This window comes from Hyla sarda, chromosome 3, assembly GCF_029499605.1.
Source record: "Hyla sarda isolate aHylSar1 chromosome 3, aHylSar1.hap1, whole genome shotgun sequence".
In the NCBI taxonomy this organism is placed as follows: domain Eukaryota; kingdom Metazoa; phylum Chordata; class Amphibia; order Anura; family Hylidae; genus Hyla; species Hyla sarda.
This window is the reverse complement of record NC_079191.1, coordinates 306,941,904-306,969,423: the sequence shown is the minus strand read 5'-3', so window position 1 is coordinate 306,969,423 and position 27,520 is coordinate 306,941,904. Positions and strand designations below refer to the sequence as shown.

Genomic DNA, 27,520 nt, shown 5'->3' with positions numbered 1-27,520 from the left:
TCCAGTCTGCCCAACGACTGAACCCTCGCCAGGCTAGGTGGTCGTTGTTCTTTGCCCGTTTTAACTTTGAAATTCATTTTCGCCCTGCTGACAAGAACGTTAGGGCCGATGCCCTCTCTCGTGCTTCTGATGCCTCTGAAGTAGAAGCCTCTCCGCAACACATCATTCCTCCGGACTGTCTGATCTCCACTTCTCCAGCTTCCGTCAGGCAAACTCCTCCAGGGAAGACCTTCGTTTCTCCACGCCAGCGTCTCGGGATTCTCAAGTGGGGACACTCCTCCCACCTCGCAGGCCATGCGGGAATCAAAAAATCCTTTCAACTCATCTCTCGATTTTATTGGTGGCCGACTCTGGAGACTGATGATGTTGATTTTGTGCGGGCCTGTACTGTCTGTGCCCGGGATAAGACTCCTCGCCAGAAGCCTGCTGGTCTCCTTCATCCTCTGCCCGTTCCTGAACAGCCTTGGTCACAGATTGGTATGGACTTTATTACGGACTTGCCCTCATCCCATGGCAACACCGTTGTTTGGGTGGTCGTTGATCGATTCTCCAAGATGGCACATTTTATTCCTCTTCCTGGCCTTCCTTCATCGCCTCAGTTGGCAAAGCAATTTTTTATACACATTTTTCGCCTTCACGGTTTGCCCACGCATATCGTCTCAGATAGAGGCGTCCAATTCGTGTCTAAATTCTGGAGGGCCCTCTGTAAACAGCTCAAGATCAAATTAAACTTCTCTTCTTCTTATCATCCCCAATCCAATGGGCAAGTAGAAAGAATTAATCAGGTCCTGGGTGACTATTTACGGCATTTTGTTTCCTCCCGCCAGGATGACTGGGCAGATCTTCTTCCATGGGCCGAATTCTCATACAACTTCAGAGTCTCCGAATCTTCTGCTAAATCCCCATTTTTTGTGGTGTACGGCCGTCACCCTCTTCCTCCCCTTCCTACTCCCTTGCTCTCTGGTTTGCCCGCTGTGGATGAAGTGACTCGTGATCTTTCCACCATATGGAAAGAGACCCAAAATTCTCTTTTACAGGCTTCATCCCGGATGAAAAAATTTGCTGATAAAAAGAGAACTCCCCCCATTTTTGCTCCCGGAGACAAGGTATGGCTCTCCGCTAAGTATGTCCGCTTTCGTGTCCCCAGTTACAAACTGGGACCACGCTATCTTGGTCCTTTTAAAATTTTGTGCCAGATTAACCCTGTCTCTTACAAACTTCTTCTTCCTCCTTCTCTCCGTATTCCCAATGCCTTCCATGTTTCTCTCCTTAAACCACTCATCCTTAACCGCTTCTCTCCCAAAGTTGTTTCTCCTACTCCTGTTTCCGGTTCGTCTGACGTCTTCTCTGTGAAGGAGATTCTAGCCTCCAAGATCGTCAGAGGTAAAAAAAAATTTGGGGTGGATTGGGAGAACTGTGGCCCAGAGGAGAGATCTTGGGAACCTGAGGACAACATCCTAGACAAAAGTCTTATCCTCAGGTTCTCAGGCTCTAAGAAGAGGGGGAGACCCAAGGGGGGGGGGGTACTGTTACGCCGAGCGCTCCAGGTCCCCGCTCCTCCCCGGAGCGCTCGCAGCATCCTCTCATTCGCAGCGCCCCGGTCAGACATGCTGACCGGGTGCGCTGCAATATCTCTCCCAGCCGGGATGCGATTCGCGACGCGGGAGGCGCCCGCTCGCGATGCGCGTCCCGGCTCCCGTACCTGACCCGTTCCCCGTCTGTCTTGTCCCAGCGCGCGGCCCCGCTCCTTAGGGCGCGTGCGCCGGGTCTCTGCAATTTAAAGAGTCACTGCGCCACTGATTGGCGCAGCAGGCCTAATCAGTGTTATCACCTGTGCACTCCCTACTTATACCTCACTTCCCCTGCACTCCCTCGCCGGATCTTGTTGCCATTGTGCCAGTGAAAGCGTTCCCTTGTGTGTTCCTAGCCTGTGTTCCAGACCTCCTGCCGTTGCCCCTGACTACGATCCTTGCTGCCTGCCCTGACCTTCTGCTACGTCCGACCTTGCTATTGTCTACTCCCTTGTACCGCGCCTATCTTCAGCAGTCAGAGAGGTTGAGCCGTTGCTGGTGGATACGACCTGGTTGCTACCGCCGCTGCAAGACCATCCTGCTTTGCGGCGGGCTCTGGTGAATACCAGTAGCAACTTAGAACCGGTCCACCAACACGGTCCACGCCAATCCCTCTCTGACACAGAGGATCCACCTCCAGCCAGCCGAATCGTGACACAGGTGGCCGAAGAAAGCAAAACTAATCCTAAATATTTTTTTAGATATATAAATACAAAAAAAACAAGAACAGTGCATGTAGGACCCCTTAATAATGATAATGGGGAGGTTGTCACGGGCGATCAAGAGAAGGCGGAGCTACTGAATGGGTTCTTTAGTTCTGTATACACTATGGAAAAAGGAGCTGACATTGGCCAGGTCAGTGCTGGTAACACATCATATAATGTATTGAACTGGCTTAATGTAGAGATGGTACAAGGTAAGTTAAGTAAAGTAAATGTAAGCAAATCTCCAGGGCAGGATGGACTACACCCAAGAGTTCTTAGAGAGGTAAGTTCAGTAATATCTGTACCCGTGTTCATGATATTTAGAGATTCTCTGGTGTCTGGTATTGTGCCAAGGGACTGGCGCAAGGCGAATGTGGTACCAATCTTCAAGAAGGGCTCTAGGTCTTCGCCAGGCAAATATAGACCGGTAAGTCTAACGTGCATTGTGAGTAAATTGTTTGAAGGACTTATAAGGGATTACATACAGGAATACATAGGGGATAATAGTATTATAAGTGATAGCCAGCATGGGTTTACTAAGGATAGAAGTTGTCAAACCAATCTAATTTGCTTTTATGAAGAGGTGAGTAGAAGCCTTGACAGAGGAATGGCTGTGGATATAGTGTTTCTGGATTTTGCCAAAGCGTTTGATACTGTCCCTCACAGACGTCTGACAGGTAAGTTAAGGTCCTTGGGCTTGGAAACTTTAGTTTGTAACTGGATTGAACATTGGCTCATGGATCGTACCCAGAGAGTGGTGGTCAATGATTCGTACTCTGATTGGTCCCCGGTAATTAGTGGTGTACCCCAAGGTTCAGTACTGGGCCCGCTGTTGTTTAATTTATTTATCAATGATATAGAGGATGGTATTAACAGCTCTGTTTCTATCTTTGCAGATGACACCAAGCTTTGTAGCACGGTACAGTCTATAGAGGATGTGCATAAGTTACAAGATGACTTGGATAGACTAAGTGTCTGGGCATCCAATTGGCAAATGAGGTTCAATGTGGACAAATGTAAAGTTATGCATCTGGGTACTAATAACATGCATGCGTTGTATGTCTTAGGGGGGATTAAACTGGCAGAGTCACTGGTAGAGAAGGATCTGGGTGTACTTGTAGATCACAGACTACAGAATAGCATGCAATGTCAGGCTGCTGCTTCCAAAGCCGGCAGGATATTGTCATGTATCAAAAGAGGCATGGACTCAAGGGACAGGGACATAATACTCCCCCTTTATAAAGCATTGGTACGGCCTCACCTGGAATATGCTGTTCAGTTTTGGGCACCAGTCCATAAAAGGGACACTGCGGAGTTGGAAAGGGTGCAGAGACGCGCGACTAAACTAATATGGGGCATGGAACATCTTAGCTATGAGGAGCGATTAAAGGAGTTACAATTGTTTAGTCTTGAGAAGAGACGTTTAAGGGGAGATATGATAAACGTATATAAGTATATAAATGGCCCATACAAAAAATATGGAGAAAAACTGTTCCAGGTTAAACCCCCCCAAAGGACGAGGGGGCACTCCCTCCGTCTGGAGAAGAAAAGGTTTAGTCTAAAGGGGCGACACGCCTTCTTTACCGTGAGGACTGTGAATTTATGGAACGGTCTACCTCAGGAACTGGTCACAGCAGGAACAATTAACAGCTTTAAAACAGGGTTAGATACATTCCTGGAACAAAATAACATTAATGCTTATGCAGAATTATAAAACTACATCCCTTTCCCTTATCCCCTTACACCCTTCCCTTCAATTCCCTGGTTGGACTTGATGGACGTATGTCTTTTTTCAACCATACTAACTATGTAACTATGTAACCCCTGAGGAAGTCCTGTTTGGTTGTCCCTCTGTCTCGTACGTCCCCTCTTCCGCTCTTTTAGTTACACATCTACTGGCAGTGGCTAAATGCCTAGTGCCCATTAACTGGCTCCGGCAGACCCCTCCCTCCAGACGGGACTGGCTCAGCAAAGTGGCCCAGATCTGTAGGTTTGAGGAAATATCCAGTAGAATCAACAGAACTCATGATTCTTTCCTCAAAATCTGAGGACCCTGGTTAGACTCGGATATCCATGGCTCTGAAGGCTGAGCCCACCGTGGATGCCTATACTCTCCCCCTTCGCTACCCAGCTCTCTCCTCCTGCTGAGACCGCTGTGTACTGATCCTTCCTCTTTTTTTTTTCTTCTCACTTTCTTCCATTCCCCTGAGGCCCCTCCTTCCTTCTTTTCTCTTCTGCTCTTACCTAATGTCTTCTGATTACCTTTCTTGGCCCTCTTTCTTTTCCAATCCTCTCCTCCCTCGCTTCCCTGCTGTCATCCACTTCTCCCCCCCCCCCCGGCGACTCAAACCCCCCCCCCCACCTCCCTTTCTTTTATCTGCCCACTGCATGCCTCTGTTCCCCTCGGTTATTGCCTCCTCTTTTTGTTACCTCTCGTATTTCACACGTTTGGCCCTTCCTTCCTAATCCCCCCCTCCCCCCCTTACGGCGCACCGTGCTGCCCAAATCTAAGTAATTCATTACATCCCACCTCTTCTCGCATACATAGTGTCGCTTTGCACTACCAATTCTTTTCGTTAGTTGTTAGATATACTCCACCAATGAGTGGTACCTTTGTTACTGAGTATACTTGTTTATGCCATTTTTGTCTCTCTTGCTATTTGTATCGGAAAATTATGGGCATTGACTGTACCCCCACCTGTGCGTGGGCTGATTTTCTGCTTTGTCTCTCAATAAAAATTATAGTTGAAAAAAAAAGTTATGACTTAGCAATAGGTGCCAGTTATGCACAGTAAAAATCATGAAAAGCCATTAAAACCATGTAAATTATACTTTATAGCCTCAAAAAAGAGAACTGATAAACCTTACATATAGGTTACTATAACCTCTGAAATAACAGAGTGTAAATGATGCAAAACATTGTTTTTGTTATTGAAAGATATTATGCTCATGTGTTTAATTATGTTACATATGATTAAGCATCAACCACATGCAAGCACTGATAGAAGCAATGAAAAATGTGGGGCACTTTCTCATGATCATAAGCAAATATATGTCATGAACTCATCCCCATTACAATGCTTGGCATATATGGACATATATGGGCAAATATATAGCATTATATTGACACTCTCGACAGGGACCAGAGCTCCAGCATACTGGCATTGATGAATAAGCCGTATATACTCGTGTATAAGCAGAGTTTTTCAGCACGATTTTTCGTGCTGAAAATGCCCCCCCTCGGCTTATACTCGAGTGAACTCTCCGCCAGTCAATCCCTTCATCAGTGGTCTTCAACCTGCGGACTTCCAGATGTTGCAAAACTACAATTCCCAGCAAGCCCATCGGCTGTCCGGGCATGCTGGGTGTTGTAGTTTTGAAACCTCTGGAGGACCGCATGTTGAAGACCACTGCGGCCTTCGTCATCATCCAGCCCCCCCCCCCCTTTTGATTTGTACTCACCTCCCCTCGGCCGCAAATTAGGGTGAGCTGGTCCAGGCCATCTATGCTGCAGGGCCCGTCCGGTGGGGATGGTTAGTAATTGCTGGCTGTTCATTTTCACCGGGGGGCCTCTTCTCCGCGCCCGGCCCCGGAGTAGTGACGTTGCCTTGATGACGCCGCACAGGGACGTTCATGCGCAACGTCCCTGTGCGTCGTCTTCAAGGCAACGTCACTAGTCCAGGCCCGAAGCGCGGAGAAGAGGCCCCCCGGTGAAAATGGACAGCACGCAACGACTAACCCTCCCCACCGGATGGTCCCTGCAGCATAGATGGCCCGGACCAGCTCACCCTAACTTCCCGCCGAGGGAAGATGAGTAGAAAACAAAAGGGGGGGGGGCTGGATGATGACGAAGGCCGCAGTGGTCTTCAACCTGTGGACTTCCAGAGGTTTCAAAACTATCCGGGCATGCTGGAAGTTGTAGTTTTGCAACATCTGAAGGTCCGCGGGTTGAAGACCACTGATGAAGGGATTGACAGGCGGTGATGATGATGAAGGGGGGGGATGATGGCGAAGGCCGCAGTGGTCTTCAACCTGCGGACCTCCAGATGTTTCAAAACGACAACTCCCAGCATGCCTGGACAGCTGATGGCTGTCCGGACATGCTGGGAGTTGTAGTTTTGCAACATCTGGAGGTCCGCAGGTCAGGTTGAAGGCCACTGATGAAGGGATTGACAGGCGGTGATGATGAAGGGGGGGGGGGGGATGATGACAGGGGTCTGGATGATTATATGGGGGGATGATGTATTTCCCACCCTAGGCTTATAGTCGAGTCAATAACTTTTCCTGGGTTTGTGGGGTAAAATTAGGGGCCTCAGCTTATATTCGGGTCGGCTTATACTCTAGTATATACGGTATATGTTTTGGGTTTTCTATTTTTTACCTCTCCATCTATGATTTAAAAAGAGAATGTTGCCTGGGCAACCCTTTTATTAAACAAATTGAAAAGAAGGTGTCCAATACTGCTTCCTGTGGTACCACACCTATAACTATTCTCTGTTTCCTATCACTGAGCCAGTTGCTAACCCATTAACATATATCCTTCCCTGGTCCCAGCATCCTCATTTTATGTACCATCCTTTTGTGTGGCACAGTATCAAATGCATTAGAAAAGTCCAAATATACATCCACAGCTTCACCCGGTCCAATCTATAACTGACTCCCTCATAGAAGCTGATCAGATTAGTCTGACAGGACAGATCCCTCAGAAAGCCATGGTGATGCTGTGTTAGAAGGTTATTTTAATTGGCATACCTCTGGATAGTATATACTGTATTAGAAGATCCTTAAATGTCTTACACACAATAGATGTTCACATGCCTTTACTTTTTAAGCCCCTTTTTTTTTTTACTGCCACCAAATTTGCTACATGCCAGTCATGTGAAACAAACCCTGCCATTATGGAATATTTATACATTAGCATAAGGGTCTCTCTAGCACAATACTTCCTGCAGTGGTAGATGCCATCTGGACCAAGTGTAATTTGGTGTTTTTAAGGCAGTCGGGCACTTGTTGGGTTAAGCACAGGGCCAAATGTGCCATGAGGTGAGATATGAATCTTGCCTCAGGCTGCAGATTCTCAGGTCTTTCAGGTAGCGACAACTTCTGTCTAGACATTTTATGACATCTATTACATCTAACTTAACTAAGATGACAGGGTTGACAGAATCAATCCCACTGCCCTGCTAGTGCATGTTGTGCCATGTGTGCTCAGCCTGTCTTTCACCTGTCAAAACTGTCCATGCCAGTGTCTCAAGTAAGAATGATCAAGTTCAGGACCCTCTGTATAGCAAAATCACAAATGGTGGGCAGGGTCTCAGGGTCGTGTAATCCATGGTCCTGCTTGTCATTTGTCATTGTGAATCTTGTGGCAAATGTGCATTGAATCCACAGTGATTCCACAGTAAAATGTGCACATTACCTGCGGGTTATGCCACAGATTGCACAACCCACTGCATATTTCTCTCTCTCTCTCTATATATATATTTTGAATGGGTGAAATATGGAGTAAAAATCTGCTGCATATATGCAGTTTAATGAGTATAATGTGCATCTATAAATCTGCTGCAAGCTTGTTTTTCTTTATGGATTCTTTATGAATTGTACTGTAAATAGCTGTGGGTTTGCATTATAGAATTGCCACTGTAAATCTGCAGTTTAAGAATTTACTCTTATGCCTCTAGACCGTTTGCAGGCATCCTCCATTGTATGAAATTTTTGCTGGGGATCGCTCTTAGCAACGGTTTACAAGTGGAGGACCTCCGCCCCAGCAAAGGTGCACAACTGCACTTGGGGTTGAGTTTTCCTACTATAACCATGTTCATGCAAATATAAGCCGTTATGTCTTTGCTTAGGGCTTATACTAATGCACCCTTATCTTGCTGGGTAGCATTAGGGTTTCACCTGTGAGGCCTGCTATAAATGAACCAACCAGGGAGGGGCTTGTAGCTTGTCTACTCCCTCCCATTGTATGTGTGCTTACATTCACACTGGAGGTGACTGAGGAGCAGTCTGCAAGTCGGGCCTATGGCTACTGTAATTTGGTTCCTGGTTTTATTTATCTGGCCAGGTAGGTTAGTTGATAGGACCCGCACCCTTTGAGAAACCTTGGCGTGGTGTGCGGGCTCAAGTGTGTCCTTCATATAAGGATATACTGGCTAATGTCTCAATTTTACATCAGTTTTGAGGGTTAGCTAATGTCATTGTTTACATTAACCACAGTTGTGAAACCACATTGTGATCCATAGGTGCAGGTCCTCCACTCCAACGTAAGTGCACAACTGCACTTGGAGTTGAGCACCTTGTATCACCTTAGATCACATCAATGTAAGTGTTTACTTATGCCTCTTACCCTTACGGTTTGCTGTATGCAGGGGTCAAGTGGGGGAACTCACCCAAGATTTTCACTTAAAAGGGTACTCCGCCCCTAGACATCTTATCCCTTCTCCAAAGGATAGGGGATAAGATGTCTGATTGTGGGGGTCCCCCCGCTGGGGACCCCTGCATTCTCCCTGCTGCACCTGGCGTTCGTTTAGAGTGTTTGGTGATGCGCCGAAGGCTCGTAACATCATGGCCAATTGCCCCTCAATGCAAGTCTATGGGATGGGGAGGGATGGCCGTCACGCCGCCCTCCCATAGACTTGCATTGAGGGGGCATGGCAGTGAAGTCAGGAGCCTCTGCCCCCCTTCACCAGTCATTCGGCACTGAGCAAAGTTTGCTCTGTGCACCGAATGTCTGGGGTGCTGCAGCCGAGATCGCGGGGGTTCCCAGTGGCAGGACACCTGCGATCAGACATCTTATCCCCTATCCTTTGGATAGGGGATATGATGTCTAGGGGCAGAGTACCCTTTAAGGGCTGGTTCTGAAGGACTCCTACTAATAGGAACTGCGTTCCTGCTGTGGAAAAAGTGCAGGAACTCCGTTCCCATGAGTTCCTGCAGGACTTGAGCCCTGGCTGTATAGCAGAAACATGAAGGCAGGGTTCACAATGCGGATTCTCTGGCTGGTAGAATCCGAGGGTGGCCACGGCTGTCTGAATCAGTCAGCTCTAGGACAGTGCAGATATTGCTGTCCCCATGTGCTCCACATAGATTCTGCCAATAGAATGAGTGAGGTCATACTTTTGGCGACTGAATTTTAGGGGTGTAAGCTTTGCTGCTGAGATTCCATAATGCAAACTGTGCAGCAGGATCCCAATGACAGCAATGGGATTCTGCTGAACCGGAATTACCAAGCGGAATTTCAAAATGAAATTCTGCTATGAAATTCCGTAGTATTAACCTAGCCGTACAGTATATGACAGGCTGCTCTGCTGTCTGAGTAAAAGGTGATTTTTATATTTCAAAAAAAAAAAAAAATGTATTCCAAAACAACAGTAACCATACTAGTGACAGATCCTTATTAAAAGAGTACTCCACTGAATTAAAAAAAAAAATTATTATTCTGCCCGGTTGGAAAAATAGAAATAAACTTTAACTCACCTTTGACGCTCCCCCTTGTGCAAATATCGGTCTTCAGTCTTCTTCCGCATGCTGGGGCCCAATGCATCATATTGCGCTGAGCTTATGATGCATTGATGCTCTGTCCCAGAATGCGGAAAAAAAACAAGACCCAGAAAACAGGAGATCGATATCGGCACACTGGGGGAGCCTTGGAAGGTGAGTTAAAGTTTATTTTTATTTGTGGAGCTGGGTAGAATAGTAAAATAAAAGGAAATACAATAAGGAAAATACCATATTTATCTTAAAAATTGTATATCATTTGTACCTTAATAAGTTTGAAATTGAGATAGCTTTTGTGAAGCATGATGACACTGTATTCATCTGTTCCATCTTCAACAACGTGTCTTAATGTTAGTAATTCTTTCTTGTTAGACAGTATAGCAGACCTCCATGCAGGATCTTCTTCATCACAAATTACAATCTTTTCTCCAAACGTCTTTATTGCTTCATGAAGTGCAAGAGGATCCTCGTATTCTTCTGGACAGGCGAACTGACTCTGTTACATACATGGAAAAAGATTACATTTCACAGTGTTATAATACATTCCATAGCAATAGGATTCTCAAATGATATTTTTTGAATGCGAAATGTGGCATTACGCTACCCTGGATTAATTACCCTGAACATCTACCCTGTGGCCAGTGTTTCACTTACCCAGCTAGTGGTGAAGGATCCTGGAATCCCCCTAGAGGCTCCTGACACGCGGTGGTGGTGGTCGGAGGAGCACACTGGAGGAGCACGCTGTCAGGAGAGGGGGTGAACGCTGGAGTGTACCGGGGGCTCATGCTGTGCCCTGGCCGTCCATCCTTGCTGCAATACTGTGGTCCCGGCTGCTATTAAGGCCCCTGCCATCTTGGGCCTTCGTGGGCAGGAGGCTGTCTGCATTTCTATGGCTGGGCTGTGTGGAGCTGCCTGCTGTCCACTCCACTGAGTACTTTCTATACCTCTCTGTCTGACTCATTTGGATCCTACAAGCCCCCCCCCCCCCCCCTCTCCATAGCTACTGGGATTGCTGGGACTGCTAGTAGACAAACTATTGGCTGTGGCTTTGTGCTATCTTTTTCTGAGACACCTGTGACTAGCCTTTCCTGGAGACTTTTGGCCCTTCTCTGCTACTGGGCTTGCTGGGACTTCTAGTTGTTGGTGTGCCTGCTTGGGTCTCTGTGCTATCTTCCGTGTGCCTCTGTCTGCAGTTATGGGAGGTCCAAGAGGCAAATCTAAACGTTCTAAGACTGTGGCCAAGGCTCCCTCTTCAGAGGATGAATTCTCCTCTGAGGATGGACGTTCTAGGCGAGCGGGAGGTCTCAGAAGCACTTGGATGCTTAAACACCCCTCTCTACAATAGTGGCAGCTAATACTGCAAAGGCCCTCAGCCAGTTCTCCAGGCCTGCGGCTTCCCCTGATGATTCCCTCCCTGGCTCTTCCGTGTCTCCTGATGATTATCCTCCTGCTCAGCAGCCTGTCCTGGCTCCTGAAAGGGTCACATATGATGCGGTTTCTATTGACCAAAATTTACTGAAATATTGACCGCTAATACTTCGTGTCACACATCTATGATCTCTAAAGTGGATGAACTTCGGCAGGAATTTGTCATTCTTCGCCACGAGACTCAGAAATTGAGAGAATGCACCACGGAGGTGGAGCACAGGGTTTCTGCAGTGTAAGATATGCCCTGTACCACAACAGATTGCTGAGCTACAGTGTCAATTTAGGGGACTGGTGGACAGAGCTGATGATTTTGAAAATCACCTCTGGTGCAACAACGTAAGGCTGGTGGGCCTTCCTGAAAAAGCAGAGGGTGCTGACCCGGTGGCATTCCTTGAATCCTGGCTCAAAGAGATTTTGCCGACCGATACTTTCTCCCCCTTCTTCTCTGTGGAGAAGGCGCACAGGGTCCCAGCCAGGCCTCCCGTCCCTGGGGGGCCGCCTTGGCCCTTCCTAGCAAAAATCCTGCACTTTAAGGACAGAGATGCTATCCTGCGAGACTTAAAGGGGAAGTCCTCTTTGGTGACAGCAGAGTATCTTTTTATCCAGACTTCTCAGTGGAAATAAGAAAGCAGCACACTCAATTTACTCAAGTTAGGGCGAAGCTTCGCTCTATGGGTTATCGATATGCCATACTGTATCCGGCTTGTCTCAGGGTGGTGGTTGGCAACTCTACTTTTTTACTGATGGACTACCTATTGGCTACTGATTTTACTGATGGACTACTATCAGGGTCCGGACTAGCGGTTGGTGAAGACACTGGAGGTGGATCCTCTGTACCAGAGAGGCGATGACTCGGGCCGTACTGGGGAATCGGTTCTAAGCAGTTACTGGTGTTCACCAGAGCCCGCCACAAAGCAGGATGGACTTGCTGCGGCAGTAACTACCAGGTCGTGTTCCCCAGTAGTGACTCGACCTCTCTGGCAGCTGAGACTGGCGCGGTACACAAGGACTAGACAGAGGCGAGGTCAGACGTAGCAGAAGGTCAGGGCAGGCAGCGAGGTTCGTAGTCAGGGGCAACAGCAGAAGGTCAAGGTACACAGGCTTGGGACACACTATAACGCTTTCTCAGGGCACAAGGCTACAAGATCCGGCAAGGAGAGGAAGGGCAAGTGGGTTTTTATAGGTTAGGGAGTGATAGGAAGTGATTGGGCCAGGCACCAATTAGTGGTGCACTGGCCCTTTAAATTTAAGCAAGTCGGCGCGCGCGCGCCCTAGGGAGCGGGACCGCGCGCGCCGGGAGGAAGCACACGGGGGCGAGAGGTGAGTGAGACAGAGCGCGATCCGAGGGCGGACACGAGCCGTGCCTCGGATCGCGTCCCCTCCGGGGACCAGAGAGCAGCGCTCGCGGTCAGCAATGCCGATCGGAGCACTGCAGACAGAGGCACGCCGTGAGCGCTCCGGGGAGGCAGCGTGACAGTACCCCCCCCCCCCCCTTGGGTCTCCCCCTCTTCTTGGGACCGAGGAATCTGTAGATGAGTTCTTTGTCTAGAATATTGTCCTCTGGCTCCCAAGACCTCTCTTCGGGGCCACAATTTTCCCAATCAACAAGAACATTTTTTTTTACCTCCGACAATCTTTGAAGCGAGAATTTCTTTAACCGAGAAGACGTCAGAGGAGCCCGAGACAGGAGCAGGAACGGTGACCTTGGGGGAAAAGCGGTTAAGAATGAGAGGCTTGAGTAGGGAAACATGAAAGGAGTTAGGAATATGAAGAGAAGGAGGAAGATGGAGCTTGTAAGAGACAGGGTTGATTTGACTTTTAACCCTAAATGGCCCGAGGTAACGTGGACCTAGCTTGTAGGTCGGGGGCACGGAACCGAATATATTTGGCAGAGAGCCACACTTTGTCACCAGGGGCAAAGACAGGAGGAATTCTTCTCTTCTTGTCCGCATGTTTCTTCATACGAGAAGATGCCAGCGAGAGTGACTTTTGAGTCTCCTTCCAAATAGAGGAAAAGTCCCGGGTCAAATCATCTACGGCAGGGACTCCAGATGAAGTGGGGATGGGGAGGGGGGAAGCGGGTGACGGCCGTACACCACAAAGAATGGAGACTTGGCGGATGACTCAGAGTCTTTGAAATTGTACGAGAATTCGGCCCAGGGTAACAGGTCAACCCAATCATCTTGGCGGGAGGAGACAAAATGTCGCAGGTAGTCACCAAGGATTTGGTTTACTCTCTCCACTTGTCCATTAGATTGCAGGTGGTAGGCGGGGGAAAAATTCAATTTAATCTTTAATTGGGTGCAGAGTGCTCTCCAGAATTTCGAGATGAATTGAACGCCTCTATCGGAGACGATATGCGTAGGCAGTCCGTGGAAACAAAAAATGTGCAAAAAAAAAATGCTTCGCAAATTGTGGCGCAGAAGGGAGTCCAGGGAGTGGAACGAAATGGGCCATTTTGGAGAATCGATCAACGACCACCCAAATGACAGTGTTGCCATGGGATACAGGAAGGTCAGTGACGAAGTCCATCGCTATGTGTGACCAAGGCTGTTCGGGTACTGGCAGAGGAAGAAGAAGACCCGCGGGCCTCTGGCGATGAGTTTTATCACGTGCGCAGACAGTACAGGAGCGTACAAAGTCAGTTACATCTTTTTCAAGGGAAGGCCACCAATAGTGTCTGGCAATCAACTGAGTGGATTTCTTGATTCCAGCGTGCCCCGCCAAGTGGGAGGAGTGACCCCATTTGAGAGTCCGGAGGCGAAGACGTGGGGGGACAAAGGTTTTTCCTGGAGGAACTGGTGCCAGAGAAGCCGGAGCAGCAGAGATCAGACTCTCAGGGGGAATGATGTGTTGGGGAGAGGTTTCTGCCTCCGCAGCATCAGTGGAACGAGATAGGGCATCCGCCCTGACATTCTTGTCTGCAGGACGAAAATGTATCTGGAAATTGAAGCGGGCGAAGAACAATGACCACTTGGCTTGGCGAGGATTTAAGCGCTGAGCGGACTGAAGGTATGACAGATTTTTGTGGTCAGTGTAGATGGTGATCGGGTGGAGAGACCCTTCCAGGAGATGCCTCCACTCCTTGAGTGCCATTTTAATGGCCAGCAATTCACGGTCACCAATAGCCAATAACCAATTTTTTTCAGGAGGAGAAAATGTTTAGAGAAAAAACCGCAAGTGACGTTTTTTCCTTTAGCATTTTTCTGAAGAAGAACCGCCCCGGCTCCTACTGAAGAGGTGTCCACCTCAAGGAAGAATGGCTTCAGAGGATCAGGCTTAGTCAAGACTGGTGCGGAGGCGAAGGCGGCCTTAAGGCGAGTAAAAGATTCTTCCGCCTGGGGAGGCCAGGATCTCGGATTCACATCTTTCTTGGTCAGAGCCACAATGGGAGCCACGATAGTGGAGAAGTGGGGGATAAACTGACGGTAGTAATTAGGGAATCCGAGGAAGCGCTGGATAGAGTGAAGTCCAGAGGGGCGTGGCCAATCCAAGACTGCGGAGAGTTTATCGCGGTCCATTTGAAGAACCTGTCCTGAGACCAGGTATCCTAGGAAAGGAAGACAGGTACATTCAAAGAGGCATTTTTCAATTTTGGCGTAGAGATGGTTAACATGGAGGCGCTGGAGCACTTGGCGAACATGGAGGCGGTGTTCCTCTAGGTTGGAGGAGAAGATTAGAATGTCATCGAGAGAGACCACCACGCAAGTATACAACAAGTCCCGGAAGATCTCATTGACAAAGTCTTGGAAGACTGCAGGGGCGTTGCAAAGACCGAATGGCATGACCAGGTATTCGAAGTGACCATCTCTAGTATTAAAAGCAGTTTTCCACTCATCTCCTTCACGAATTCTGATGAGATTGTACGCGCCCCTGAGGTCAAGTTTAGTAAAAAATCTTTGCTCCGCGCAGCCGGTCAAAGAGTTCCGAGATGAGTGGCAGAGGTTAGCGGTTCTTTATAGTGATCTTATTGAGGCCGCGGTAGTCTATACAAGGGCGTAGAGACCCATCCTTCTTGGCAACAAAGAAGAATCCTGCTCCAGCAGGAGAAGAAGACTTCCTGATGAAACCTTTTTTGAGATTCTCCTGAATATACTCCGTCTTGGCCTCAGTTTCCGGAGCGGAGAGAGGGTAAATCCTGCCACAGGGCGGCGTGGTCCCAGGGAGCAAGTCAATAGGGCAGTCGTAGGGCCTATGTGGTGGTAAGACCTCTGCCTGTTTTTTGCAAAAGACGTCAGAAAAGTCTTGATAGGCCTTTGGAAGGCCGAGCAAAGGAGAAGAAATAGAGACTTGGCTGGTGGGTAGCGACTTAAGGCAGCGTGTGTTGCAGGAAGAGCCCCAGGATTTTATGTCCCCTGTGGTCCAGTCGAGGGTAGGAGAATGCCGCTGGAGCCAGGGTAAGCCAAGAAGGATGTCAGAGGTGCAGTTAGACAGGACAAAGAACTCAATCATTTCTTGATGGAGAACCCCCACGGTCATGCGTACTGGGGCCGTGCGGTAACGCACGGTAGAATTCAGTTGTTCTCCGTTAACTGAGGAAATGAAGAAGGGCTTGACTAGATGGATAACAGGGATGTTAAACCGGTTGATGAAGGAGGCTTTAATGAAGTTTCCTGCTGAACCAGAGTCCAAGAATGCCTCCGCAGAGAAGGAGGCTTTATCAGCTGGAGAAATCCGCACTGGAATAGTCAGGCGTGGAGAGGAGGAATTTACATCCAGTGACGCCTCTCCCACGTTCACTAGGTGCGAGTGTTTCCATGACGCTGAGGACGAAGAGGACAATCCTTTAGGAAATGTTCAGAGCTCGCACAGTATAGGCATAAGTTCTCGTTCCTCCGGCGAGTCCTCTCTTGTTGGGTTAGGCGAGACCGGTCCACTTGCATGGCCTCCTCAGCGGGAGGCACAGAAACAGACTGCAACGGATGCTGCAAGAGAGGAGCCAGGCGTGGGTATGGCCTGGTGCGAACGAGATCTTTCTCCTGGCGGAGCTCCTGACGTCTCTCAATGTAGCGCATATCAATGCGGGTAGCCAGGTGGATAAGTTCAGTCAGGGAGGAGGGTATCTCTCGTGCGGCCAGACAATCCTTAATATGGCTGGATAAACCTTTTTTAAAGGTCGCGCAGAGAGCCTCATTGTTCCAGGACAACTCAGAGGCCAAAGTCCGGAATTGTATGGCGTATTCATCCACAGTAGAGTCTTCTTGGACAAGGTTCAGTAAGGCAGTTTCCGCGGATGAGGCACGGGCAGGTTCCTCAAAGACAATGCGGACTTCAGAAAAGAAGTACTGGACGGAGGCAGTGACAGGATCGTTGCGGTCCCAAAGCGGCGTGGCCGCCAAGGCCTTCCCAGAAAGTAAACTGACGACGAACACCACCTTAGACCGTTCTGTGGGGAATTGGTCCGACAACGTCTCTAAGTGCAGGGAGCATTGGGACAGGAATCCCCGGCATTTTTTAGAGTCCCCGTCAAACTTATCTGGGAGAGACAGGCGGACTCTAGCAGAAGAAGCAGCAGCTCGGAGAGGAGGAGATGCTGGAGCTGGCGGTTGAGGCTGTGGAGGCAGAAGCTGTTGAATCATGGCGGTCAACTGCGACAGCTATTGTCCTTGTTGAGAAATCTGCTGGGACTGCTGGGCAACCACGGAGGTGAGATCAGCGAGGCTTGGCAGCGGTACCTCAGCGGGATCCATGGCCGGATCTACTATCAGGGTCCGGACTAGCGGCTGGTGAAGACACTGGAGGTGGATCCTCTGTACCAGAGAGGCGATGACGCGGGCCGTACTGGGGAATCGGTTCTAAGCAGTTACTGGTGTTCACCAGAGCCCGCCGCAAAGCAGGATGGACTTGCTGCGGCAGTAACTACCAGGTCGTGTTCCCCAGTAGCGACTCGACCTCTCTGGCAGCTGAGACTGGCGCGGTACACAAGGACTAGACAGAGGCGAGGTCAGACGTAGCAGAAGGTCAGGGCAGGCAGCGAGGTTCGTAGTCAGGGGCAACAGCAGAAGGTCAAGGTACACAGGCTTGGGACACACTATAACGCTTTCTCAGGGCACAAGGCAACAAGATCCGGCAAGGAGAGGAAGGGGAAGTGGGGTTTTATAGGTTAGGGAGTGATAGGAAGTGATTGGGCCAGGCACCAATTAGTGGTGCTCTGGCCCTTTAAATTTAAGCAAGTCGGCGCGCGCGTACCCTAGGGAGCAGGGCCGCGCGCGCCGGGAGGAAGCAGACGGGGGCGAGAGGTGAGTGAGACGGGGCACGATCCGAGGGCGGACACGAGCCGTGCCTCGGATCGCGTCCCCTCCGGGGACCAGAGAGCAGCGCTCACGGTCAGCAATGCCGACCGGAGCACTGCAGACAGAGGCACGCCGTGAGCGCTCCGGGGAGGCGGCGTGACAACTACCTATTGGCCCCTTCTAGTTAATTAGTGATTTAGGAGTAGGGGTAGATGGCCGAGGTACGTGTCCTGTTAGGACTTCCCCGCAGCAACGGGTTGGTGGGTTATTTAGTCGGGTGGCGGGAGGGGGTGTCTTGGTGGCTGTTAAGTAGCTCTTGCCTGAATTGGTTAGTGTTTAGGGTCTAGGTCTTCACTTGTTAGTTGGTGTTAGACAGGGAATTGTTCTGGGGAATGTTTGTTGTTTATATCTGTTTTTGCTGTGTTCTGTTGTCCTCTCTGTTTTGTCTGTGTCTGTAGTGAGGATGTGTGTGGTGTGCCTGGGAGCTCTCCTTGGATGGCATTCGGTGCTTACTGTTTTTCCCCCTGCTTCTGCGTTCTACTGGTTTCCTGATGGGGTTCCTTAAAGTACTTAGCTGGAATGTCCATGACCTTAATTCTAAGTTTAAGAGAGTGTTATGCCTGGATTTTGTAAAACGTTATTCCCCGCATATCGATGGTCTGTAGGAAACCCATCTTACAGGTCAAAAGGTATTGGCCCTTAGGAGGGCATGGGTAGCAAGGGGGTATCATTCCTCATTCCTTTTTGGCAAGAGGGGTTTCTGTCTTAGTGTCTAAGTCCCTCCCGTTGGTGATCTCACAAGTTTCCTGTGACCACTTTGGCAGGTATGTTATCCTTCACTGCTCCTTATCTTCCTTTTGTTTTACGTTGGTTTCTTTGTATGTGCCTCCTCCTTTTACAGTTTCCTTGTTGAATTCCCTAGTGGACAAGTTGACTTCTTTTCCTACAGACCCTGTTCTTTTTATAGGAGACTTCAACGTTGTTCCAGATCCTTGGCTTGATCGCACCGGTGTTGCGGACTCCGGTTCTTTCGCACTGAATTCTTGGCATCTGGCCTTACTGAAATGCGGAGATGGAAATATCCTGCTGCTTCTGTCTTCTCCTTTTATTCCTCAGTGCACAAGTCCTTCTCCTGTATTGACCTTGCCTTCGCCACGGCTGATCTTCTGCCAGCGGTTCAGTGAGTCAGCTACATTAATAGGGGGATCTCAGACCATACCCCCTTGGGTTCATTGGGTTCCCGTCAGTCATCTTGGATATGGAGAATGCATCCGGGTTGGCTTCAGGCGGGACGAGGTTTCGTCCGCGCTGGAAGCTGCTCATAGTGACTATTGGACATATAATGCTTTCCATCCTGATGTCAGAGTCTGGTGGGATGCGTACAAGGCAACAGTGAGGGTGCATTATATAGCAGGTGTGGCAGGTAGGAGAGTGGAGCTCAGTTTAAGGGAACGGGCGTTACAGGTTGAAATTGGGGTACTCGAGGTGGAGGTGGTTAGAGACCCTACTCCTGAGGCGGAAAGGGCATGGGCTAAAGCGCAGAGGTCTCTCCTGATTTTGCAGAAAGATTAGGTTAATTTGAAGTTGGCGAATAGGGAGGCAGCTTTATTTGAGTTTGGAGACATGAATGGTAAATTATTGGCTTATCTGTCCAGGGACAATCATCCTGTGGCCTCTATACCCTGCATTCGCACTAGTGATGGGTCGCTTAGCTCTGACCCGGAGACTATTAACGGGATTTTCCATGCCATTTATAAATCTTTATATTCTTCCTCTTCTCAAGTTGCCCCTACAGCCATTATGTCTTTCCTGAGGGGTCTGCCTCTCACCCCTTGACTTCTCTTCAATCTTCGTCCCTTGAGGCCCCCTTGGTGGCTGAGGAGGTGTCACGGGTTATTAAGCATTTGCCTATGGGAAAAACACCAGGTTTGGATGTCTTGGTGGGGGATTGGTACAGGGTGAACAAGGAGAAATTGCTCCCTATACTGCTTAACCTCTATACCTATGCCTTGGACTCTAAGGCCTTACCTGACTCTATGAGGGAAGCTCCGACTTTGCCAGAATCTTACCGCCCTATATCTCTTCTAAATGTGGACATTAAAATACTGGCTAATGTGCTGGCGAACAGGCTTCAGGGGGTAATTTCTTCAGTAGTTCACCCTGACCAAACTATTGCCAGTCTACTGCTGTAGTAAGGGGTAGATGTTCTCTATAAGAAAGCCCTATTATAATAATGGGTGGGGTTCAGAATTACAGAATGACAACTCCATTGATTTCTTTAAAAGCCTAGAAAATATGGCACAGACCGGCAGTATATTTTTTTTTTACAATTACAGCAGATCCTATGGGAGATATTTTCAGTTGTTTGCCTATTCAGTAGGATATATGCCAGCTATCTGATAAAAGGTATATATCAGGAGCTCCGCTCTCATGTCAAACAGTCCACATGGACAGAGGTGGCAGCAGAGAGCATCAAGTCTAACTGGAAAGGCTACACTTCAAAGCAGCTCTGTGCTGGAAGACTTGATGGATTTTTAAACAGAAACAAAGAGTACTCCCTTAAAAAATTTTGTGTTATTTTGTTTGATTTTAAGGACAATGACATAGTCAATGTGAAACAAAATGTGTAATCTACTTTCCTTATCACTATCTCAATCCTATTTTTTTCACATACATACAAAATAAGTTTTAGATTTTTACACATATACCTGATGGAGTTTCAAGGCCATCCGGATGGCTGGAGAAATAACTGTATGTAATAAGTCCATGTCTGCAAACACCCATTCTTCTTCTTTGGAAATTTGATAATGCCCCTTAAATAGGGTATGTAGTCCATGAAGAAATGCGTCCAAACTAAAAGAATAATAAGGATAATTTGACTATCCTATACACACTTTTGCTTATACACCCTGGTTGGTGATATTAACTTCCTGTTTGTGGCACAATAGTATATGTGAGGGGGGAAACTTTTCAAGATGGGTGGTGACCATGGTGGCCATTTTGAAGTCAGCCATTTTGAATCCAACTTTTGTTTTTTCAATAGTAAGAGGGCCATGTGACCCATCAAACTTATTGGGAATTCCACAAGATGTGGGGGATTCCAAACAATGATGTGCTTGGTTTTAAATGTAACTTTATTATTTCATGAGTTATTTACAAGTTTCTGACCACTTATAAAATGTGTTCAATGTGCTGCCCATTATGTTGGATTGTCAATGCAACCCTCTTCTCCTACTCTTCACACACTGATAGCAAACACCGCAGGAGAAATGCTAGCACAGGCTTCCTATATCTGTAGTTTCAGGTGCTGCAGAATGGGCAAAACAAAAATTGGAACAGGACTCTCAGTTTACACAGAAGATTTTGTTCAGTGATGAGGAAAACTTTTATGTGAATAGTGAAGTTAACAAACAAAAAACCACTGCTATTGGTCTGACACTAACCCACATTGGATAGATCTCTCCAAGACTGTTGGAACACAAAAATTTATGGTATGGTGTGGTATATGGGGTACAAAGATAGTGGGATCATTCTTCATCAATGGAAACCTCAAGGCCACTGGATATGCAAAACTGCTACATCATGATGTGTTTCCCTCTTTATGCACTGAATCTGGCACGTTCCCTGAGTTTTTCCAGCAAGATGGTGCACCACCACATTATGGGTGTAGGGTCCGAGCATTCCTAGATGAACAGTTTCCTGGAAAGTGGATTGGTCGTCGTGGGCCAGTTAAATGGCCCCCAAGGTCTCCCGATCTGACCCCCTTAGATTTTTATCTTTGGGGTCATCTGAAGGCAATTGTCTATGCTGTGAAGATACGAGATGTGCAGCACCTGAAACTACGGATACTGGAAGCCTGTGCTAGCATTTCTCCTGCGGTGTTGCTATCAGTGTGTGAAGAGTGGGAGAAGAGGGTTGCATTGACAATCCAACACAATGGGCAGCACATTGAACACATTTTATAAGTGGTCAGAAACTTGTAAATAACTCATGAAAGAATAAAGTTACGTTAAAACCAAGCACATCATGGCTTTTCTTGTGAAATTCCCAATAAATTTGATGTGTCACATGACCCTCTTCCTATTGAAAAAACAAAATTTGGATTCAAAATGGCAGACTTAAAAATGGCCGCCATAGTCACCACCCATCTTGAAAAGTTTTCCCCCTCACATATACTAATGTGCCACAAACAGGAAGTTAATATCACCAGCCATTCCCATTTTGGCCCACCCTGTATATTCATATAAGGATACAAGAATACAGACAGCAATCCAGGGATAATTGGTGTGTAGTTCATGAAAAAAACTACTGTAACACGCCCTTACTAAGTAATGCCCATAAGTAATATTAGACTCCGAATATAAATAGAAAACACAGAGCACAAGCAAATGGAGTAATTTATAAAGGTATAAAAATATTACATTTATTGGTATACATTAAAACCAAACACACACACAGAAAGAAACAGTACATCAAAAATGTGCGGCAACTCCGGATACCCTGCACCAAGGATGTAAGTCAAGGGGTATACATAATAAGCTGGTATGTCATATACATAAGCATGAGCACTAGTCCACACAAGAAGAGTAATAGTAGTCCAATAACATATATATAAAGTACAACTTGGAATAAAGTGCTACATGCTGGTACTCATATCAAATACGCAGTAAAGTGCATAATAAAAAAATATAGTAATAGAATGATACCCACAGAGGACCGTACTGGTCACAGAAGTGATGCAGGGACCGGGATGCTGCCACTCCAACGCGCGTTTCGGCACGCTGACTCCCCGACGAAGGGTATCCGGAGTTGTCGCACATTTTTGATGTACTGTTTCTTTCTGTATGTGTGTTTGGTTTTAATGTATACTTATTTATACATAACATATTGACTTCTTCTAATATTTTACTACTATATATCATGTCCAATTTGCATTTTTTTCCTCCCTATTTTGGTTTAGTTCAAATACACATAAAGGGAATAAACATGTGTATAGAAGAACATGTGTTACTGCAATCCTTTTCTGTGAGAAATACTTCATTTTCTAGAAATTTTTCAGGGGTGCCAACATTTACAGCCATGACTGTATGTAGTAACCCTTTATGAGAAAGGTCAGAGGCAGAGACAGTACCACATTAATATGCTAAAGGCATACTATGACCCTGAGGAGGTGGTACTCAGTGTATGCAGTGCACCAGAGGGAGGGCTGGGGAGTGATCACTTACTGGACCTAGTGGAGGAAGCTAAGAGCCAGGGATCCCTTCAGGATATGGAGATAAATCCACAGCTCTCAGATGAAAGGAAGAGGCAGCTAAATCAGGTACCAGGCCCCTTCAGTGCCATCTTTGACTGGGAATACAGGGCCTGTGGTGTCAAGAAAAGAAATAGACGGTTAATGGAGACAGATCTATCAGCCTGGAGAGGCAAGATCTCTCTGTCTCCATCTCAAGGGGAAGGTGTCGGCCCAAGGCCAGATTATGAAATCATAGATGTGTATTATAATTGTATTTTTGTATCATGTATAAATCCAAGAGCTGGGTAAAGGGTCACTCAGACTGTGTATGAATTGTGTTTGTGTATTTCAGTTTTATTGGGGGGTCTGTGTGTTTGTGCTATACCTCCTTTGAAGTCAGGCACTCTGGTCCCATCATAAAATCAAACTGAGATAAGGGACCTGGAAGAGAGATGCTCCCCACCTGGTGGGATCAGAGGGGAGGGGGGAATGGAGTTTTCCCTCCAGAAAAGCAGATATAAAAACCTGGGTCAAAAGCCTGTGGCAAAAGATGACAAGATATCCTAAGATACAGCTGGACTCTCACTCACAAGGACTGCTATACCATTATGCTTTAAGGTCTTTCTTTTTGTTTTCTGAACTTGTCTTGCCGAGCTCTTTTATATATTTTTGTACCTGTATGTCATTTGTTTATTTTATCCATAGCACTGTGCTACCTTTTTTCAGTTTAAAATGTTTAACCCCTTAAGGAAGCAGGGCATACGGGTACGCCCCCGTTCCCCAGTCCTTAAGGACTGAGGGTGTACCTGTACGCCGTGATCCCGCTAATGGGTTTTAAACCGTTCTCATGAGCGGAGAACGGGTTAAACCACGTGGGTCCCGGTTGCTACAGGCAGCCAGGACCCACGGCTAATACCGGGCAACACCAATCGGGCCGATGCCAGGCATTAACCCTTTAGACACCGCGATCAAATTTGATCACGGCGTCTAAACTGAAAGTGAAACTATCCCGGCAGCTCAGCGAAGCTGATAGGGACTATTGCGACAGAAAAATGAAAGAAGCGATCTGATTGGTTGCTATGGGCAACTCAGCAACTTTTTCTCTGGACAGGTTTTGATAAATCTCCCCCTAAATATACATTTATTTGTACAAGTCCTGCAATGGTCATTTTAACTGTAAGAAGAAAGGTTAAGTTTTATACTGTATATTTTGATTGCAGAGGAAAAATTCAGCTTTTGGGTCACAGAATCCCATAATATTTGCAGTAATAATTCAGGAGGTATTCTCACCCTGGTTTCTCCTGGTAACCTGAGATTGGGCAACATAGTTACTGATGAGAAGACGAATAATGTGACTGCTGCGTCTAAATGGCATGACACATCCTCCATGTATAGTCGTAAGTCGTTTCTTAAAAATGTGTGTCGGTCTAAAAGATGTGCTGCCAATTTCCAGGAGACTTTGTGTACGTTTAGTTGTTCTTATGCCTTTAAGCATGCCCTACTAAACCTACAGTGTCAAAATGGCCTTCCTCAATGCCGCTTAATCTGCAACATTTCAACACACTGGAACTAACGTGTTGGACCAGCATTGGAAAGTGGTGACTGATTTCCTCATGCAGCAGACGGACAGATACGTATTAGAGCCAGTGTGATTTTCAGCTCAGGTATCAGCAGCTGATCAAAGACATTTGTCATGCTAAGCTTTTTAAAAGAGATAAATAGATTTTTCAGCAGGCACAATGCACCATATTGTGCCACTGATATTCCTTCTGGAGCTAACATTCATAGTGATGAATAAGCATGGGATGGAAGAAGGTTCATATCTGGCTCACTGCAGTATGAATGTTAAAAGGAGCTGGATGAGGGACCTAAGGAGGATTTGGAGATTGAATCGATAAAAGGGATTGGGGACAAAGCAAACAGATGAATACTGTATAGCCCTACTCTAAGACCCTCGTAGTAAAACCAAAATTGGGGAATTTGTCTGTCTTCCAAGACAAAATTGGAATTTTTTTGAGAGAAACTAAACAGCAACAAACACCTGCCAAACAGGTGCTGAACTCTCTGCTCCCTTCTCAATGCTCCACTACTTCTGCCAGTGCTACCTCTCCAAAAGGTAGAAGCAACTGCAGAAGAAGCATGTTCATGTTGGAGTACATGATGATGTTTTTACAGCCAGTATGCCAACCTGAGACAAATAATCACCACAGGAATGTTCAACACTACCTAAACAACCAGGTGTTTATTCCTGAGCTGTGTCCCTTCTATGGCCCATGCCAGTCCAGATCCTATGGATGTCTGGTCACCAGATTAGACTATTGGGCAGAGCATGGCCAGTTTGCCATAGGTGTTATTGTTCACCAATCAGTGTAGTGGCAGAGAGAATAGTTAGCGCGGCAGGTGGCATAGTCACCCATAAGCCAACAAGACTGTCTGCCAAAAATGTGGAAAAATTAATCAAGCATGGATCAGTGAATATTTTAAAACTCTGGTGCCTGATGCCACTGATTAGATATCCCATTGCTGCTGACAACTGGCTACTACTAACACCAACCCTGCTGTCGACTTATTAGTACTACCACTACCTCTGCTGTCTACTGGCTACTACTACCTTCAGTCTACCACCCCTCCTGTAGACTTTCTATTACTACCACCAGTCCACCACTCCTGTGGTCTACTCATTACTACTACCACCTTCAGTCCACCACCCCTTCTGTACACTTTCTTCTTGTACTTCCAGTCCACATTCCCTGCTGCCGACTCACTAAAACTACCACCAGTCTATCACCCATGCTGTTGCTTTGCTACTAGTACAAACATTCCACCACCCCAGCTGCCACCCTCTACAACTGGGCTTGTATAAGCACAGATCCCCTCTCCTGTACTTTGTTTTACACAATGCTGCTTCTGATGCATTTTTTTTAGGCTTTTCATTTAAAAAAAAAAAGACATTTCTTCTTCTTCACTTTCATTGACTCTAATCCTGTTGCTTCTCCCCAAAACTGGAGAATTTTTTGACGGCCTGTAAGTGCTTCTTCACTTGCCACACACAAAACCAGTTTCTACTCCCAGAAAAGGATAATTTTAGTTCCGCTAGGAATAAGCCACTGCTTATTTCCATTTTGTGCGAGTATTAACACTGGCAGGCAACTGCAAGCAAAAAAAAACTGCTAGTGCAAGGTGATTTTTAACAAACTGTTAGTTACCATGGGTTACTGCATGTTGCAGTAATGTGACATAAACCTAGCCTTAGAACCAGTTCAAAGCTACTTAAATACATTCATAGGTGTCCTAGCAGTGTAAGGCTAAGTTTCTACTTGTTTTTGTGTGCTGCTTTTTTTGAGTAGAAACAAATGCATGAAAAAACGCCTGAAAAAACGCCAGTGCAATTTCCTGCATCTGGCGTTTTTTCTGGCATTTTTTCATTTGTGTGGAAATTGCACCTTGGCAGTTTTTTTTTAGTACCCGAAATTTGTTGGGTACCAAAGGAAAAAAAAAAAAAAAAAAAAGGATGCAAAAAGTGATGGAAAAATATTTTCTAACCAAACTTTTATTATTTTTTAATAAAGTGTGTGTGTCACTTTTTTCTCTAAATTTTTTACATTTTTAGGTAGTACTACTACTCCCAGCATGGAACACACTGTTCCATGATGGGAGTAGTAGTACCTGTACTATAGACATATCGCCCGGGTGTCAGTCCTGACACCTGATGCGAGCATCCATAATATAGCAGAGATGCGGCTCTATACAGCGCTCGCATCTCTACTCTGTACTCAGGCCAGTGATGTGAATAGAAAATCACTCATTCATATTTTCCACCCAGCTGGATGGTTGCAGCCAATCACAGCTCTGAGGGAAATATGAATGAGTGAGTGGCCGGAGTACAGAGCAGGGATGTGAGCACTATATACAGCAGCTCCGCATCTCTGCTATAGACAGGACGATCACAGCGGATGTCTGTAGTGATACCCTCTGTGATCTGTTCTTACCTGCAAGTGCTACAACTCCCAACATGGAGCACACTCTGCTCCATGCTGGGAGCTGTAGTACTTGCATTAATAGACAGATTGCAGTGAGTGTAACTTCTGACACCCGCTGTGATCTGTCTATTAATGCAGGTACCACAGCTCCCAGCATGGAGCAGAGTGTACTCCATGTTGGGAGTAGTAGTACCTGCAGTTAAGGAAAGATCACAGCGGATGTCACTACTGACACCCGCTGTGATCCTCCTGTATAATGTATAGATGCGTCTGGAACCATCTGGCCAATCACAGCTCTCTGCGGGAAATATGAATATGTGTATATATACGGCAGTGCAGGGGACCATAGAAGAGCGGCTGCCGCATCTAAACATTATACAGGAGGATCGCAACGGCAATCTGTCAATTAGTACAGGTACTACTTCTCCCATCATGGAACAGTGTGTTCCATGCTGGGAGTAGTAGTATACTACCTAAAAAATTTTAAAAATGTATTAAAAAAGGTATCTCCATCACTTTATTGGATCGCTAAAGTCCAAAAAAGAATAAAAAACGCCTGCAAAAACGCCAATATTGGCGCTGTTAAAACCCACATATTGTTAAAACCCATATATTATTTTTCTTGGCGTTTTTTCACTCCCCTAGACTTCTATTGGAGAAAAACGCCACAATTTTGACAAAAAAAAATCGCCAGTGGCTCACCATGCTGCGATTACCAACAATCTGAAAAACGCCAAAAAAGAGTGAAAAAACGCCAAAAGGATTAAAAAAAAAACACCAAAGTGAAAAACACCAAGTAGAATAAGAACTTTGCTATTTCTCATTGATTTACAGCTAACATCTGGCCGCATTTTGCCCAAAAAAACACCAT

General features: G+C 46.8%; 1 protein-coding gene across 8 annotated transcripts in view; it reads right to left on the bottom strand.

Moving 5' to 3' along the window:
- PCNX2 (pecanex 2) overlaps positions 1-27,520 on the bottom strand; it is a 357,339-nt gene that overhangs the window by 47,629 nt on the left and 282,190 nt on the right. For all 8 annotated transcript variants that reach the window (XM_056567003.1, XM_056567002.1, XM_056566999.1 and 5 more), the window contains 2 exons: positions 20,145-20,289; positions 10,041-10,271 (listed from right to left, as the gene is read on the bottom strand). In XM_056567003.1, coding sequence (XP_056422978.1) covers positions 10,041-10,271; positions 20,145-20,289 — 376 coding nt within the window. The remainder of the gene's footprint in view (positions 1-10,040; positions 10,272-20,144; positions 20,290-27,520) is intronic.